At 39.3% G+C, this 19,796-nt stretch overlaps 1 protein-coding gene across 12 annotated transcripts in view; it reads right to left on the bottom strand.

Annotated features, from left to right (window-relative positions):
* The window catches only part of NCKAP5 (NCK associated protein 5), a 496,578-nt gene that overhangs the window by 45,800 nt on the left and 430,982 nt on the right, over positions 1-19,796 (bottom strand). For 10 of the 12 annotated variants that reach the window (XM_061349572.1, XM_061349575.1, XM_061349574.1 and 7 more), the window contains 3 exons: positions 15,761-19,617; positions 14,888-15,065; positions 10,598-10,676 (listed from right to left, as the gene is read on the bottom strand). In XM_061349572.1, coding sequence (XP_061205556.1) covers positions 10,598-10,676; positions 14,888-15,065; positions 15,761-19,617 — 4,114 coding nt within the window. The remainder of the gene's footprint in view (positions 1-10,597; positions 10,677-14,887; positions 15,066-15,760; positions 19,618-19,796) is intronic. The other 2 variants (XM_061349578.1, XM_061349584.1) reach the window with 2 other exon arrangements.

Raw genomic sequence — 19,796 nt, 5'->3', positions numbered from 1 at the left:
TAATTGTAATGATAAAGAAGGAAATTAACAGCAAATCATTGTGGCTAATAAGGAGGTGTTAATCCAAAATATTAATTCTCTTCACAGAAGGAAGACAAGCTAGACAGCAGGCTGCGGCGGTGCTGCAGAAGAACTGGCAATTAGACAGGTGCTATGTGTACTGTCTTTTAAAGTACAATGAAATGATTTGTCTTTGCCAGACTGTGAAGAAGGTAAGCTGACATAAATTGGAAGACACTAATAGATGTTAGTTTCTTATTATTCACATTGGCAAGGCTCTCCATCATCATCACGGAATGTAAGCAATAGCTTGAAAATTGCACATAAAGTTTCACACTACTATCATAGGCTCCTTCAGATCATCATTTCAAAATTATTCCCTGCATAATTACCCAAATGCCAAATGATAGTCAAGAACACAGTACTGAAGACACAGCTCACCCCATTTCTAGTGGCCCAAGCCCACATAATGCTGCTTCTGTCACAGCTCTCTCCATTCTGCAGAGTAGCCTATTCACCTTCTCACCCATACAGAAAACACATATTAATAAAATTCCACTGAAAAGATGCAGAGCAACACAGTAGAAGGAGAGGATATTAGCTGTATGCACCAGTGTAAGCTTTATCTGCTGAGCAAGTCCTGGGATGGTAAATGCTGAACGCTGCTCCACACCATCCTGGAAGGCCACTCAACAGCATGACCACAGCAAATCTCCAGTAACATGAACATTAGGGCATAAGAACACAGGAATGCTAAGGGTTGTGTAAAGCCTCACAAAGAAATGGTGCATTGGTCATGAACAAATTTAGAGCAATATCTTTGAAGATATTCAAAACCCAACTGATGAAGTCCCTGAGGAAGATGACCTCCTACCTATGTGCTTCTAGGGGTATATTTCTTCACACAAGACCGTCAGTTGGTTTTGCAATGCCTACTGGTTATGAAATAAGATTTTCCCTCAGTGATGCCTCATTTTAGCTACTCTGGTTCAGAAAAGTAAGTTAATAACAGACACAGGTAATTTCAATAGTATTGAAGGATCAGAAAATGAAGATCAGGAAAAGGAAAGAACAGTGCTTGATAATTACATTGAAATGTAAATGCTTTTCGATATTAGACGGAAGCATGAAATGGCATAAACTTTGAGGAATGTAAAATAAAAATTTAACTGTTTTTTACCCAGCCAAATTCAGTTTTGCTTGTGCGCTTTCACACATGCCTCCTATCTGAAGTATTCTGAGGACAGTGAGACCATGATAGATAAGGAAATGTGAGGGTCTCTCCCGTATCTTTCAGATACCTTGTGGCACTAGGGTTTAAGGCTTGTTTGTTTGGTACGTTTTTGTTGGTTTTTTGTGTGTGTGTGTGTGTGTGTGTGTGTTTGGTTTTGTTTGGATTTTTTAATGAGATCTGGATCCTGATGTTGCTAGAATCAAGCACCTTATTTTAGTATTTATTAATTCATCATTTAGCAATTGGGAACCTAGTCCTTTGGGTTAACATCCAAGCTAGTTACATATAGCAAGTGAGCATGTTAAGTTGCCTGCCACACTTAAGCCCTATTTCAAAGCTCCAGCCCAGGAACTGCATACACACTAAAGCAACACAGTCTACAGATTTAGCACCTACCTGTCAGCTTCCACATGCACAAAGGGCTTTGTACCGACGTACGAATTGCATGCATACTTGTACAGCTACTTATGTACAGAGCATTAATGAAAAACAGAATACCTTATGCAGTTTCCATCAAAACATAACATTTTTGAGCATGCAGATTCAAAATAAAAACTGACCCAGGCTGGAGACAGATTTGGTCATAACTTGTTTTGTTTGATAGCTTTTACAGACAGCAACCTCACATGTAGAGACTTCTAGGTATTCCAGAGCTTTCCTGGGTGGCAAAGGGGAAAATAAGCCAAACATTTTTCCTTTATTTGATCATGTGTAATTGAATAATTCAACTGGTATATCAGTGATAAGATGATGCTAAATGGTTCTTCTCAACTTCTATCAATGGCCTGGTGAAAGGAATCAACAGTGACAGTGATAAGTTTTTTTCTCAGGAACTGAGACTTCATGACAAGAGAGGATTTATTTTGTGGTCAAAATACATTTTATCAGTCGAATATTGTTCTTCATTAAATGTACTAGAGGCGTCCAAGGAATTGCCTGACATTTAAGCAACTTCTGGATTATGCTTTCGCTTCTCTGCAGTGATGTGCATCACCTCACTTTACTGAATGCACAGCCTGTAATACAGATCATTTTGTTCACTGTCTTTCCTCTGTCACTTATTCTGTTACATCTATCTCAATAATTCATTACAGACCTCATATAATCTGTCTCCAGGTTTTGAGGGTTCTTTAATGTAAATGTATGTGCTCAAATGTGTCAGGCGAAATGGACATGGTTTTGGATGATGCATGTCAGACAATGTATTTACCACATTAATCAGGCTTGTTTGCTTCCCATTCCCTGACAAAGAGAAAACATGAATTCAATAACTGTTTACTTAGTACTCCAGTAAAAACACCCAAAGTTCCAGTATTTTAGATGATGGTAGAAAAATCCAAGTCTTTTGTTTAGCAAAAGTATTTTTTCTTGTCTTACTGGAAGCTTGGTGCAAGTGTATTTATATGAGGGTGGTGAGACAATGGAATGGGTTGCCCAGAGAAGCTGTTGCTGCCTCATCCCTGAAAACTGTAGAATAGTTAGGGTTGGAAAGGACCTTAAGATCATCTAGTTCCAACCCCCCTGCCATGGGCAGGGACACCTCACGCTAAACCATATCACCCAAGTCTCTGTCCAGCCTGGACTTGAACACTGCCAGGGATGGTGCATTCACAACCTCCCTGGACAACCCATTGCAGTGCCTCACCATAGAATAGTTAGGGTCGGAAAGGACCTTAAGATCATCAAGTTCCAAGCCCCCTGACATGGGCAGGGACACGTCGCTCTAAACCATATCACCCAAGGCCTCGTCCAACCTGGCCTTGAACACTGCCAGGGATGGAGCATTCACAACCTCCCTGGGCAACCCATTCCAGGGCCTCACCACCCTAACAGGAAAGAATTTCTTCCCTACATCCAACCTAAAATGCCCCTGTTTATGTTTTAACCCATTACCCCTTGTCCTATCACCACAGTCCCTAATGAATAGTCCCTCCCCAGCATCCCTATAGGCCCCCTTCAGATACTGGAAGGCTGCTATGAGGTCTCCACGCAGCCTTCTCTACTCCAGGCTGAACAGCCCCAACTTCCTCAGCCTATCTTCATATGGGAGGTGCTCCAGTCCCCTGATCATTCTCGTGGCCCTCCTCTGGATGTGTTCCAGCAGTTCCATGTCCTTTTTATGTTGAGGACACCAGAACTGCACACAATACTTCAAGTGAGGTCTCATGAGAGCAAAGGGGCAGGATCACCTCCTTCGACCTACTGGTCATGCTCCTTTTTATGCAGCCCAGGATACGGTTGGCTTTCTGGGCTGCAAGCGCACACTGAAGCCAGCTCATGTTCATTTTCTCATCGACCAACACCCCCAAGTCCTTCTCCGCAGGGCTGCTCTGAATCTCTTCTCTGCCCAGCCTGTAGCTGTGCCTGGGATTGCTCCAACCCAGGTGTAGGACCTTGCACCTGGCTTGTTTGAACTTCACAAGGTTGGCATCAGCCCACCTCACAAGCATGCCAAGGTCCCTCTGGATGGCATTCCTTCCCTCCAGCGTATCAACCGAACCACACAGCTTGGTGTCATTGGCAAACTTGCTGAGGGCGCACTCAATCCCACTGTCATGTCACCAACAAAGATGTTGAACAAGACCGGTCAGTTCTGTAGCCCCATCATAGAAGGCCACCAAATCGGTCAGGCAGGATTTCCCCTTACTGAAGCCATGCTGGCTGTCACCACGCACCTTGTTGTTTTTCATGTGCCTTAGCATGCCTTCCAGGAGAATCTGCTCCAAGATTTTGCCAGGCACAGAGGTGAGACTGACTGCTCTGTAATTCCCCAAGGTCATCCATTTTCCCCTTCTTGAAAATGGGGGTTATATTTCCCTTTTTCCAGTCATCGGGAACTTCACCTGACTGCCATGATTTTTCAAATATGATGGACAGCAGCTTAGCAACATCATTTGCGAGCTCCTTCAGGACCCGCGGATGGATTTCATCAGGTCCCATGGACTTGTGCACATTCACGTTCTTGAAATGGTCTGAAACCAGATCCTGTCCTACAGTGGGCCCAAGGTCTTCATTCTCAGAGTCCCTGCATCTGCCTTCCAAAACTTGGGTGGTGTTGTGAGAGCATTTGCCAGTGAACACTGAAGCAAAGAAGTCATTAAGAACCTCAGCCTTCTCCAAATCCATTGTAGCCAGTTCTCCTGATAGCTTCTGGAGATTGCCCACATTGTCCCTAGTCTGTCTTTTATTCTCAGTGTACCTATAGAATCCCTTCCTGTTATCTTTCACATCCCCAGCTAAGTTTAATTCTAACTGGGACTAACGATCTAAGGCTAGGTTGTAATGGTCTTTGGGAAACCTGGCCTACTGGAAGGTGTTCCTGCCCATGACAGGGGGGTTGGAAATAGATGATCTTTAAGGTCTCTTCCAACCCAAACCACTCTATGATTTTATGATTCTATGATTACTAAACAAGCAGATGAAGTGCTGTTGTTTTCACCAGGCTTTGGAATAGGCTAGTACGTAACTTACATAATTAAGCATTATGAATAGGTAAATTAAACAACACATTCAGAAACAGATTTTGAAACATACTTTTTCAGTTCCAGTGTTCATCAGATCCAGATTCAGAATTGATACAGAATAAAAAAAACAAAAAATAAAGTCAGGCTCTGTATTGTGCTCTTGATTTTTCGGGGAGTCAGATAATGAGCAATACTGGGGCACCTCACAAGTAGTAAAGAGTGACCACTGCTTTTAAACGATGTAGGTGAACAAGTATGGAGGCAAAGGTGAGAAAAGAATTTCTCAACAGTAAATGGGTAAAACCATATAGAAGAATTTTAATGAAAACAGGAGTCAGAGACTAACAAATTTACCTGAACTACTCAAAAGAAAGCGGCCCTTCTCCTCATAGAAAAGTCTGTTTATGTAGTGTGTTTTTTAATTATCATATATACAGTTTCATGGTGTGGTTACTAAAACAACATCAGAATACACAGATAAGGCTATGATCTTTATTATTGATACCTCAATGCAAATAAAATTATAATGCCGACATTTCATTCTAAGTCAAACCCACCCAGATCTATATATGTCCTTTGTTTGCTACTGGTCTACCTATAAAATTTATATCAAGTTGCTGGCAACTTATCTATAAAACTTGGTATGAAGGCCATTTTTGGTTTCTACTGAAAACGTAATTTGGTCACTTTCCTGCCTATGAAGCTTAACTGGGTGGACTTTAAGACATAATGCAACATTATAAAATACCAACAACGCTTTGTTTCTGGAACATTAAGCAACTAAGGGATTCAACCAAATGTTCTCTTAAGAAGCCAAATTCCAAAAAGTGGCTTAAAAGACAGATCTTTCCTTTTCTGACCAGACTGCCTTAAATTAAACTGCAAAAACCTTCTGCAAGGTTGTTCTTGGGAAGTAGAAAAAATGATAAAGCCTGTTATAAAGCAGATGATTATCAAGAACTTTAATGGAATTGAGCGCTGTGCTACAGCAGAGCTACAAAAGAATCCCTTGACCTCAGTGTGTGCTTTTGTTCTAGCACAAAGGAACAAAGTCTACAATGCACTTTTAATGTTGCTTTGATAGTGCGCAAGCCCAACCCTCTATCTAGCTTTTCAAAACCCTTTTAAGTATCTGCAGGCGTTTTCTCTGTATTATAGAAATGGCAGTATCTACAAGGCTCCCATTTAATGTTGGATGAATTAATTCTGAGCAACTGACCTAGACCTCTAATGAAAATTCGACAAAAATTAGACCAAATTGTTTCTTCAAAGTTTCAAAAATACAGACTATATTTATCTTCATAATCTTCATAGGAACACTCCAAACAAACAACAGGGGTCAATGCCACAGCTAATTTCTTTCCAATAACTGTGAATCTTTCTACTGTGGATTCTAGCCCCAGACTGCCTTTGGGAATTAACTCCCAATACAGCTTTAGTAGGTAGTATCTTGTGCTTCCAACCCCAAGGTCAGGAACCTTTTATTTTGTGTAGGCACCTGTAGAGCCAAAAGTACTTCTGTTCCTTCAGGGTACCCGTATTTTAGCCATAAGAAATGAATATTATAATCATCTTTGGCATGACTGCTACTGTATCACGTAGTATTTTCGTGTGAAATTGTCTGCCAGAGTGTATTCTACAGTAATTAGCATTTGTTTGCTTGCGTCACGGATTTCTGGCTTTTCCCTTGAAGCTATTTGTCATGGTTTAGGCTGAGCCAGTAACTCAGAACCATGCAGCCCCTCACTCACTTGCCTCCCTTTTTTCTCCCCCCCACACCCCAGAGGGACGGGGAAGAGAATTGAAGGAATATAAATCCCAGGGGTTGAGGTAAGAACAGTCCAGTAACTAAGGTACAATACAAAACCACTACTGCTACCACTAATAATAATGATGATGATAAGGGAAATAACAAGGGGAGAGAATATAAAACTAAAAGGAGAAAGTAACAAAAGGAAAACAATAAACACAAGCGATGCACAATACAATTGCTCACCACCCAGCAACCGATACCCATCCTGACCTGAGCAGCGATCTGAGCCTTTCGGGTAACTACCCCCAATTTATATACTGGGCATGATGTGCTGTGGTATGGAATGCCCCTTTGGCTAGTTTGGGTCAGGTGTCCTGTCTCTGCTTTCTCCCAGCTTCCCGTGCCCCTCCTCCCTGGGAGAGCATGAAACTGAAAAGTCCTTGATCAGAGTAAACATAACTTAGCAACAACTAAAAACATCGCTGTGTTATCAGCATTGTTCTCAGACTGAAGTCAAAAGCACAGCACTGCACTGGCTACTAAGGAGAAAAATAACTCTTACAGCCCAACCAGGACACTGTTTATTACTGAAAACTGTTTAGTACATTATAATTAATTCACTCACACTTTCCCAGGAGTGGCTGCTATTTTGAAACAGTAGCTGAATTTTAGTTACAAGAATATTTGGAGACCCTGCTGTACCTGTCTGAGCTGGGGAGTCCCACATGACATGAAGGGAAAGACAACCCTGTTATGATGTCCTTCCTCATACTTGGTACTTTAGGGTTTCCCACTTCATCACTCTTTCAAAATCCAGCTACTTTATTGCAATGGGCTTAAGAAAGGAGCTCTGGACCTGAAAGTTATGCTCAGAGATTCTTGGGTCTCCTGTCTGTGGGAAGTGGCAGCACAGGTAGCGTCTGTGCTTCCAGGACCACATCTGGTATTCACACTGACAATACAGCAAAAGCATCCAGGGCGTAATGTATTTTTGTTTTACATAAAAAAAAATGTTTTAAATATGTTTAAATATAATACAGACTGCTTCATATGGAAATGATCATGTGTTCCTGAGATACAGATATAGTATGAGAGAAGTTTTATATCACACTCCATTCTTTCAATTTAGCAAATCCAAAGTCAGCTAAATACTTGAATTTGTTTATAACAACTAACAATGAATTGAAAACCTAGCAACTGGCATTTTACATGTTTCTTATATAACATACCTAGGAGTTATCTCATTATTAGAACATGATGAACCAGCATTGTCTTACATGATATCAAGCTTGAAGACTGGTCAGTTATATGTATATGTTTATTAGCTAACTGGGCAGAACTGATGTCAATTTGGGTATTTGACAGCAGTAACTACAGCAACATATTTTTCCTATTATGTAGAGAACATCTTCCCTGCTTAATCGTAGCCCTTCTACATTTTCTAGACTTTCAGCAATATTTTGTTAACAGTTTAGATCAAAACCAGTAGAACGAACTCATTAATGTACAGCTACAAAACCACAGTGGCCTTTGGTTTTAGTTTCCTTTTTTTTTAATTAGCTCTTACAATAGTGAAGAATTCAATAAGAAACTTACAGCCCACTTAAATTTTCAAGATTTCAAAGATGTTCGTGTTCTGGAAGATATACATAACCTCCCCCTCCCCCCCCCCCCGCCCCACGAAACTGTTCCATGAAAAAGACAGACCACAAGCCTCCACCAGGCTGTCTTTGACCAGACTAAGGACCTGGCTCATGTGCTTGATGGCAGCAGGGCTCAGCATTTACAGAGCCATCCTTCCTGTATTATTCCCTTCTGCTTCTGACAACCAGAAGCCTAGGAGCTGATAGCAAAGCAAGCCAAATTTGTCTCTCCCATCTCAGATAATTCTCCATACCAACAAGTTCTTTATAATCTTTTCAAGTTCTTCCTTGTGTATGGCTTTGACTAAAAACTGCAAGGTGACGTGGTAAATGTTCCAAATGAATGTTTCCTAAAGCTGAATAGAGTTTCAGTCCTGAAAAAAAATCTCAGTATCTTTCTACGAAGTCCTCTGTATTAGAAAAAAGCCAAAACCTCTGTCAAAGAATTAGATAAAAAAAAATCTGAGTAAGACCTAGGAAATCTTGCTATCCACAAAGAGCAATGCAACATGCAGCATAAAAAATACAAATGTAAGATAAAATACTGCCTGATGAGAGAGGACCAAAGCACAGCATGATACTGATATAGGAGTATTCACGAAGTGCACTTAGATCTATGCTTCTAATTTCCCAGGCTTGGGCTTGTCCTGCTCAAGTAAGTAATCACTGGTACACGCTGCACTGGGACTCACTGTGCTGATGTTAACAAATTTGCCTAGATTTGTATTATTTTTACTGTGCCAATAAAACCTATTTCATATAATGTCTCCCATCATCAGAACTTCCTGACATTAACAGCTAGATCCTCAGAGCAATTTCCTTGTGTTACTCTAGATGGTTTGACAAGGCAGAATAGAGATAGCTGGCATCCTGTGTTGAGCATTTAAGAGATGGCATTGTCTACGGAAAAGAAGATGCTTTTGCAATTGGTATAATTCAGATGATGAAAATGTCTTTGTACAAGCTATAGAAATTTCTCAAGGGCAGCACTGCCTGTAGCACTGCTCTGTAGCATTACTTACTGTGGACCTGAATAGACCTGGGCCACAGACCTACCTGTCACTTTATTGATGTCATCAGCCCTAAAAAGGGAAGAAAAAGCTCTGCCTTTGCAAAAAAGGACTCTGGTGCACAGGAGGACTGGACCCAGAGAGATGACCTCTCCAAATTGAGGGTCTCATGAACCTAAGGCACAACTGAACTCTGACTTCGGGTAATGCCAACCAAGCTGCTCCAGAACCACTATATCCTGTCAGAGACTCAGGTTTGGTGCCTGTAGGAGAAGCAAAACATTAACACTCTCAAAAGTCACCTGCATGACATATTACAGGATGCACTATCAAAGTAATATGTTGAAATATATAGCAATTAGGTCTCAGACACAACCAATTATAATGACGAACACCAACGAAGCACTGGTGTTTGAAAAGAAAAAAGCTCTGCAAATAGCTGTTTTCAATTGTTCAGTATCTGGATTAAAAAATTAAACCCAAACATTTCACATCAATTCAAAGTAGAAGTTTTGAGAATTTTGGGATGGAGAGAAGATAATTCTGAGGGAAAATAATTCTGAACAATCTCGAGTGAGTTATTAACTTTTGGACAATTCTGAGTAACAGAAAGTAAGCCTTTAACTCATAGAGTGAGAAGTATGTATTTCTCTTTTCAGGACTAGTGCCTACCCACTCACAGAATCCCTTCAGTGCATTGTGTGAAGTTCTTGTTATATGGTTGCTGTAATGGAGCTAAGTTATGGCTGGGTTCATAGAGTTTTAGGGATCTTTTTGCCAAGTAAGATAGCCAGAGTTTATTTGGCTGAATTTGAGACTGAAAAGAATGTTGAAGTCAACACAGTATGCAAACATTTTCCTACTACCTTAAAGAGAAATGTATTTCAACACGATACCTCTGTTCAGCCACACTTGCTAGGTTGACAATATTAGTGAAATAAAAGAGCTGCTTTCTAGCCAAATCACTTACAGTGACCTGAAAACACTGAATCAGATTCTAACTATTGCTGCAGTCTCTGCCTAAAAAGGCAAAAGCTTTAAGATCTTTTGAACAGACACCTGTTTTGCTACTCCTTCTGGTTTAGTTCATTACAGAAATTATTCTGCTATTCAGAATTTTATTCAGAATTTCAGTAATTCAAGGCCAGATGACAGAGTTACAGCATATCAGTAATATTCCCACTGAAAGTATCATGCACAACTACCCTTGAGTTAAGCCACTATATGTAATCAACTAGTTTTGGAGGCTGAAATGATCTTTCTTGGCCAGATTCCAAAGGCCTTCTGTCAGCATTGAACTGACCCACAACTGGTAATGGTATGTACCCAATTTTTTAATATAGTTGGTGAAATCAGGTTATCCAGGAACAGGGCTAAATGAATGCTAAAGCTAACATTAGGTGGGCAAACAAATAACGAGAATTAAACAAGTTTGGGTTTTATTTCCTAAGAACTGACAGCAATAAAATCCAGCGTAAAACATAATTTTGTACCTATCACATGACTCTGACATGTAGTCCTTGTCATGGTGTCCTCCTCTTCTTCTTGCAGGTTTTCTGTGACTACTTTAGCCTGTACATAGTACAACAACAAAAGTGAAGAAAATCTGTGACTCAGTCATGTTGCGTCAGGATAACTAGAGAATATCTTTTCAGAAATAAACCAGAATAAAGTTACAGGGCAGCTAAGAGTGGAAGAGTTCATTCTATGAACAGTAGCTGAGGATAACAACTTTAACTTCATTCAAAGTCAAAATATGCAGCAGTCAAAAAATACCCTTGGAAGAGTTTTCAAATGGAAAACTCTTTTCTGCAGTTGTTCTGACCTCTTTGCTTCTCTCTAGAAACACCACATTTCACATTCTAAGCTGAAAAAAAAGTGAACTTAATACATGATATGGAATCTCTGTAGCTCAGTTTGCAAACACAGAACTCTGGCATTTTTGATTCCACTTCTATTTAAAAGCAGTAATGAGCTAAACAGAGAGAAAAACTTAATTTAAGAATGCAGGGCACACTAAGAGCCTACATGCTTTATTCAAGTATGTGTTAATCAAATCCTCTAGATACTCTATTTTTCAGCTGAAGGCATATTTTTTGCTGTTCTTCTGCACTATTTTCCAAGTGTATATATAATCTGGGTATCTTCCTAGCATACAGTGAAAACCCCTTCCATTACATGCCATCAGAAACCATAATTCAGATCCAGGGACGTATTTTTCTGCCATGATACATAAACAGGAATGAAAATACTTTCAGGGTGATGAGAGGAGGAAAGCCAGCACTGCAGAAAAAAAAATATTTTCAATATCTGTCTCAAAGATTTTAACTTATTTATTAGTCCCTCTGCTGTTTTAAACTACTTACAGCACATCCACAATAACATTAAAAATCTTCTGCAATATAAACCAATAGAATTTATCATCATGTGCATGCCATATCTTTGACCATAGTATATATTCTGCTTGTTTGGCTTACACTAGTAGCCTTATTGACCTCCTGTGACTAGCCTCAGTAAGACATGGAAGACTCGCTCTCCATCTAAATAAAGTGCATTTATAATCTCCTAATCCCAGAGATTTGATTACATCTTTTTTTTTTTTCTGAAGGAACGCTCTTCAGGCTATGGAAAATTAAGACAAGGGTATGTGATCATGCAAAGAATGGGTAGAACAATTTCTCACATTTGCAGACTGCATGGCAGTCTGTGGCTTACTGCTGATGTGACATTTCATAGTATTAGGATAGCTCTCTGGGTATTCCCCAAACACACAGACTGCAGACAGACAGTGCTACACAAAGCTCCTGGTGTCTCGATTTTGGTGCCACACTTCCACTTCACAAAGTAAAGCCCATGGCTTTTCTAAATTACACTGGGCTGTAATAAAATCACATAGATGAAATGAAGCAGTGCAGCACAAAAATGATTGTATCTCACCTTAAGCTCCAGCCAAGGACATGAAAAAGTATTGGAGAATGTGGAATATCCTTGGTGTGGGCTAAAGGATTATGTATTTCTGTTGGCTGGCCTTTAGAACAAAGTGCTTTTTTGATGAACACTAACGGGAAGCATATCCCTCTGAAGGTGAAAGCACAAGGCCGCCATTGGTGGAACATTGCTTTTTCCATAAATTCAGTGGCAGTTGAGCAATAACATTCCTTGCATGAACAGAATCAGATGTAATTGGTGCATATGTTACAGTGTAATAGGGCCCCAAGTCTTTACCTGGCACATCATAAGGGGAGAGATTTAATCATCAAAAATTAAATAGGCTTTAAAGGAAAAACTTGCTAGGAAATTAATGTTAAAAAATGTTATGGCCAGGATTTAAAGAAGAAGTATATATGATATGCAGTTTTGAAACACAACAGCTTCGACGCTAAACCCGTATGGTTGACTGCACTTTGCATTATTCAAAAAAGAAATCTTCATTGTTTAGGGCTTTTCAAAAGATTTATGCTGTTTTCTCTGAAAGAATTTGTTTTGTCTTTTTTACAAGCAAAAAAATGCACAACAGGCCATTCGATTGCATGCGACTTTTCAGTCACAGCTGTCTCGCGGTCCTTTGAAATATGCTTCAAAGTAAGCAGACACCAAAGAATAACTGGAAATTATAGTAATAAGATGCATGAACTCTGAATTTTAAAACTTTGCATTGTTTTTCTTGTAGAAGTTTGGAGGACAAGATGAAATATCACATACCATGGAATCTTAAGGTATATCTCTTTCACAGGTTAAGAACTGTAAGCATGGGTTTAGTACTGTTACTCTGAATGTCCCCAGTCTTTTGGCACTAGGTATTTCTTTTAGGAATTAAGTGACACAAAAAAACATAGTATGAAACTCAAAAAGAAGAAGCATACTATGTAACTTAATCTTATAAAACAATACAAAAGATACTGATTTCCCATGAACAAGGGAGTGTATTGTATATGACAGATAATGCCTTTTCCCTGTAACTAACATGCCCTTAATGAAATAATACAATTAGCAGTTCTCCATTATTTTTGTATATTAAGAACAATCTTTGTAGTTACCTGATAAAACAAAGCATGTCTTGAACATATACTTAGAGTTCTAAATGACTATTATTGCTATGTTTAGAGAGACTTCACAAAATGACAGACAAAAAGCGCAGCAAATTATTCCAGCATTAGAAGATAATGAGTCAGAAAGAAACTGTAGAAGCGGTGTGGAGAGTTTTTTGTATTTCTGTACAGTGAAGATATACCCTAAGCTGTCAGGACCATATTAAATGGGGCATAGTTAAAACTGAGTGGCTCTGATAAGGGGCTCTGCTTTGCTATCAAAGTTCTAGATCAGTTGGATTGAATTTCCTGCATATTGCACATTTCCAGACTTTCATTCTCTGTTTCCTTTCAGTGACACTACAAGGACAGCCTTAGATATGCTTATAATTTGTGGCTTTATAATGCAGGAGACATCTACATTTTGAAAGAAGAGATGATACCACAGGAGTCAGGAGGAAAAAGTTTTCAAACACATTCATTCTGCATACGTTCACTGTTAAGTTTTAAAAATGACCTTGCAGATGTTCTTAGAAAAGACATCATCATTAAACACTTGCATGAAGCTGAAACTATGCATGGGATATTTTAACCTTAAGCATCTTAAATGTCAGTGCTAAGATAAGAGTTTTTCCAGTTCCCATTTTATTAAGCTTTTTGAAATTTGTTTTACCCTTAAAACACATCCCAAAGAATTCGTGTTTCAAATTCTCTCAGATGAAATAGTTGCATGTTCTGTATTTCAGTAACTCAGTTTTATCAGAACAACAAAAGTGATAGCCTTAACTTCATGATCAGGATTGCATTTGGCACGGGTTTTCAGGCTATTCGGTGGAAACTGTGATTACTGTTAATAATCAGCATAAGAACGTGGTCAAGACAGCTATCAGGAATGAGAAAATAATGCTCATCAAGTTAAAGCATCTCTGTTTTCCTGGTGCTTGGACTTTAAAACATCACGGGAAAAGCCCCTTCTGGGCAAGAAATTGCTTACTAAATTCTATATTAATAGAAGCTTCACAAGGAAGTGCACCCATTCAGTCTGACTTTGGGTCCTTGACTGCATGTATACTTCCCCATGCAGAAAAGTTAGCCACTCACAAAACCTTTCAAGAAGCAGAATCTAGTAGCTAGCAAAAAAAAAATATTTATTTTTCTTCTAAATTGCATCATCCCTACTTTCTGGGTAACCTGGTGTATGAGATACACTTAGTACCTTATTGAAGCATAAAACTAACTACAGGGCATTAAACATAGATTTTCCATGGTACAGAGATATGGGTCAAAAGTATGGTTTTGCTTTTGAAAGACTCTCTCTTAAGTAACAAATATTCTCAAACTTGGTCAAATACTTTGCCTCTTTCGCATCATCAGTGCGCTTTTTAGGTTAAATGATTTCTATAATGTTCAGAGGAATGTTAACACTGGCATGCAATTTTCAGGGAAAGGGGAAAAATCTGAAAAAAAAAAAAAAAAGTCCTATTATTTTACTCTACTAGAGTATAACACCATTGTGCATGTATCTCCATTGGAATTGAATTGCCAGCAGAAGCAGTAGGATCTTCCTGACTAGCCATATAACCTGGCCTGTACTTAAACTGCCAACTTTAGTATTAATCCACAATTCTCTAGTCACACAAAATCCTTCTATCATATATAAACCGCTATTGTCCTGTTTGTCTGTACCGACAGTCAGGAGCACCTCCAGAAGTTAAAAAAGAACATAATAATGTTTTCATATACCAAAGCACTTACCAGGGTCTGATTCTGCATTTCCATATCAGCTTTTGTGTTGCTGTTTTTCTTGTGGTTTCCTTGAGAGCTAATAGAGTTGTCGTGAAGAGAGGAGCCCTGGGAGCTGCCCTTCGACACACTCCTGTAGGAAACATTATTTGATCCACTTTCTGTCTGCTGAGCTGCTTTCTTATCAACTCTGCAGGTAGAGAGTGATTCCTCTGATAAATTACATTGCCCTTCTTCAATCACTCTACTTTCCCATTCCTTTAATGTTTAAAGTAACCTCTCTGTATCTTTCTGTCTCTAAACCTTTGAGTGATAAATGTTTCTAACTAGCCTTGATCAAACCTGTCACTTACAATTTCAGGTAGTATATCAATTTAGCCTTTCACATATAATGATTTATATTATATTTGGGACTGCTGTGGGGCAAACTTGAAAACACAATATAGCAATTGTTAAGTTCCGTGAATGAAGGTTGTGGTAGCTAGAAATGTAATTAATTCTGACTAGTTACCAAATATATGTCTGCTGGTTACAATACATGAAGATGGAACACATTAAAACATGTACCTAAATATTATCAATCTTTACACACCATCTGCTTAGATTCTTGATTTCTGGAATAATTTGAATTTCTATCAACTTGGATGTAACTTGTCATTCTTTAATTTCAAAGACCACTGGTTTGGTTAACAACGTAACATGAACAAAATTATCATCTCACTATTAATGTTTTGGAGGTCTTTTTTGTGCAGATTCACATCCTGATTGTCTCCCTACTAATTACTACTATGCATTCTTAGCCTATGAGAAACACACTGAACTTGGCATTTGATCAGCTGTAAAGGTACAGCGTACAACATCCCAAACTGTGTTCCAGAGTTTTACCTGTTTAAAAGCTCTTTCATAAAACTGTCTTTTGTTGAGAACGCAGATGTGCTGGAACCTTTGCCTTGCTCACGCTCAATCTCACCAGGAGTGTCTTGCGAAGGTTTCAGAATTTTGCTCTCCATGGCATCAGCTAAAATATCACCATTGTCTGCTTTCCTGTTAATTTCATTTTCTATTTCACAGTGTTGTTCAGTTTTCTTTTTTTCTTTTTTTCTCTCCAATTTTGCCTGCTTAATTCCAAATCCTGAAATTCTTGCATCTTTTTTTTCTACCTTTGTTTTAGGATCATCAGTCTTCCGGCTACTCAGTGCTGGGAGCTTACTCTTTCGAAAGCCAAACCAACTAGCTATAGAGGGCCCAGTCCTTTGTTTAGTCTCTGTTGTGGGAGATTTAGCTTGTCCCTGACCTTTTTGCACATTTTCTTGGATGCATAGCATGACTTTTTCCTCTATCGTAGGTTGCAGAGCTGCAGAACTCAAAATATTGGCACCATTCTCAGAGTGTTCTACTAACTGTAAACACGTTTGCTGTTTTCGTGACTTTGTTGCTTCCAGTTTCTGAGAAGACTTTATTCCACCTGAGCTTTGAAATGATGAAAACTGTTTGGAAGATACAGAAACTGATGCTTCTAGTTCTAGTTCCAGTTCTGCTGGTAGAACACTTTTTTTACTGTGAGCTTCATGTTGAAAATTTTCAGTGCTTTTCTCACTCTGGACAGACAGGCTGCGTGCATCTTTCTGAGAAAATGGTTTGTTTCCATTGCATTTTGAAGTGCTGTGAAACAGGTCTAGTTTTGGAGATGATCTGAAGGGCAGTTTGCTTGGGCTTCCATGCTGGCTATTGCAACTAGTTGCATTTCCAAGAGAGCCTTGTCTAGAATAGGAATTTTCTGTGGTTTTAGGAGTATATGAAAGAGTCACTGGTGTCATTGCTGACCCAGGAATGGGCTTGATTTGAAGTCCTTCCATGGATGAGTTCTGCCTTGTTAGAGAATTTCCTCTATCAGAAGTGTTTGTAATAATCTGAGTCCTTACTTTTCCGAGACCTTCTGTTGCAGAGGCAGAAGGCTTTTCCCCTGTATGAATGCTGAAACTCTGACTGCGAGCTTTCGCCCCATTCATGCCCAGAGCTGGCTTCAAGTGTGATTTGTTACTAGAAGAAACAGATCTCTTAACTAATTTGTTTTCTAATCCATCTACTCTGTCTACCACCAAGTTGGAGTTTTCATGTGAATGAGGTGATGCTGCATCCATACCAAGTCCCACACTAAAACTGTGTCTTACTTCAGTACCAGACTCAGTGTCTTTTAATTCAGCACCCATTGTACTTCCATTGGTTACACATATAGATTCATTTTGCTTGTACTTACTTGAACTCACATCACTTTTGGAAGCTGCATTTATACTGTCTTTTTCCTGTTTCCCTGGTACAGTAGAACTCTTGCGAAGTTGGGGGGATTTGACAAATAATTTCAGTCCTACAGGGAGACGGGTTTTCATTCCTTTCTCATTAGAGTTTTGGGTAGCATGTGCAGTTTCACTACCATGAAACAGTGTTGACAATGGGGAATTGTTTACCTGAGATAGTAAAGGCTCACTTGTGCTTGTGGTATGACATTGAGGAGTTGCAGGGAGAATGTTTGGCACCTTTTGTGTCTGATCTACCCCACTGTCACAGGAAATACCTTTTTTGCTGGAATACGTGTCTTGTGAGAAAGTTCTTTCCAATGATGGAAAACCTAGGGAAAAGGACCTGGCTGTTTGAAAATCTGTGTTAGGAAATTCACGATTCCTGTGGAGACCCAGCTGATTAGGGCTTTGGGGGCAGACTTGCTTTGTGGAAACATTGGGAAGTTCTTGGCATGCACTATGGGGTTGCTGAGATATGCTCTTATTTTGCATAATTGCTTCTGCATTTTCTTGAAGGGAAGATAATTCAATTTTGGCCCCAGAAGATGCATTTTCTGTTCGCAATTCACAACTAGATTGATTATGAAAGCCAGAGTTCACAGTTCCTTTTGATGGTGATGATTTCAGTATATTTTTTGCTGTTTCACTGGGACCAGCTCCTCCTAACTTTACCACTACAGGTGGTGAATGAGCATAATTAGGCCGAATCAACAAGGATGTTGACCTGCCTGGAGGAAAGGGTGGGGATGGTGATCGGGTTTCTGCAGTTGCTAAATCACAATGAAAGTCTCTGGTTGGAGGTTCTCCATAGTCACTGGGCTCTATAAGGTGCTGAGGCAACAGTGGTGATGCTGGATTCTGACTCTTTGGATACTTTGAACGGTCACTTCTACCTGGATGTTTCAAGCTAGGCAGAGGGTGGATAGGGGTCTTTGGAACCTGAAAGTCAACCTTTGAGTCAAAATGATGAGGTGGACTTTGTGCCTTTTTAAATCTTGAAAGCTTTACAGGTGGCAGAGCAGGTGATATTTCAAGGGCTGCAGAGCCTACTGCTTCAGCTACAGGTGTGTTCCCATTCTCTGTCATCGCAGTTTTTTGTGGAGAAAATTTACCTCTGCTTGGTATTTTAGTCAAGTTTGGCTTTTGATTGATTCCTGAATGCACAGTGGAGATTGAACTGGCCTTGTATGTTGCATCATACACTGGCTTCGCTAGTTTTTGTTGTGGAGTCTTTTGCAGCATCATTTTTCCACAGTGTGAAGATTCATTGCAGGTCATGGTGACAACTGTGTTTTTATTCCCTGTATTATCTTCAAGAGTCTTTTTCTCAGTTTCATCTTCAGGTCTTTCTAAAGAAGTGTAGTTTCTAGCATTGGTTCCTGTCTGCAAACCAGTTATTCCCTGAGGTATAAATTCAGTATATTCTGCACTGGATGTAGTTCGTGGCTGGTTGATTGAAATTTCATTTCTTGTTACAGTGACAACTCCGGTTTGATGTGAGCTGAATTCAATAGGCTCACCATCCTCAGCATCAAATATTACTGTAATGCACTCTTCAGAAGAGGTCTTTTTTATAACCTTTTGTTGTTTAATGAAATTACTTGTCTTTGGCCTAATGTCTGAGGGAGCAGGTATCTTTTTTTCCTCTTTGTCAGTAGATACAAACTGAGAATTCTCTGTGTCTTTGAGCATGTCAGAGGTCTTCATGTACTTCTCAGTAAAAGGAGTTGCTGATAAATCTGATGGACTTTTCTCATCACTACTTTCTATATGCAATTCATCCAAGACTTCATTGTCATCAGTATCTGAAAGCTGAAAATTAAGGTCCTTCCAGCCTATATTAGCATGGCTTTGATATAACTGTAACTCAGGCGGCTTTGCTCTGTTGCATGATTTTACTTCTGTCTGAAATCCACTGACAAAACTAGTCAATTTTTCAGGTCTTTCCTTTGAATTAAAATATGAACTTCTTTCTGGCAAGTGTTTCCTATTAGGATCCCAGTCAAAGAGACTGTCAGAAATGCTGTGAGTTAATTTGTTGCAATAGGTCCTGCAGTCTTTGCTTGGTACTTCCTGCAGCAACAGTAAGGATGAAGAGTCGTCATCTGCATCATCATGTGAATCTGAATCATAAGAGAACGCTTTGTTATGTTCAATGCAAATACTGCCTATTTCTGTTGGCTTACAGTAAGTCTGTTCATTATGGCCACCACATTTAACTCCAGGGGAATATATTCCTTCATTAGAGTTCATGCAATCTTTGTAACCCCATTTTGATATTACTGAAGGTGATTCAAGTAATATTTTTTTTTTCTGTAATTTCTTCAGCCCTTCTAAAATATGGTTTTCTTTGATACGAGTTGGAGGTAGATCATCTGCAGGACTTGAGAGGTTGCTTGGGAGCGAAGAGCCAACACTTACTCTTTTATCCCAGCTCACAGATGACTGTTGAAACAAAATAAAATTCACATATTACTCACATGTGCTGTTAATAAAAAGCGTTACCATTTTAGAAAACAGACATAGGAGCTGCATAGGGTATTACATTTCCCCCATTGCTATTAATAGCAATGTTCTTTTTTAATAAAGGATTTCATAGTGGTGTGAAGGCTACAGCACATTTA

Source organism: Neopsephotus bourkii, unplaced genomic scaffold (assembly GCF_033783945.1).
Source record: "Neopsephotus bourkii isolate Nb327-2 ecotype Australia unplaced genomic scaffold, CSIRO-AGI_Nbou_v1 NB_450, whole genome shotgun sequence".
Lineage (NCBI taxonomy): Eukaryota > Metazoa > Chordata > Aves > Psittaciformes > Psittacidae > Neopsephotus > Neopsephotus bourkii.
Note: the sequence above shows the minus strand (reverse complement) of the source record. Positions and strands in the feature narration are given on the sequence as shown.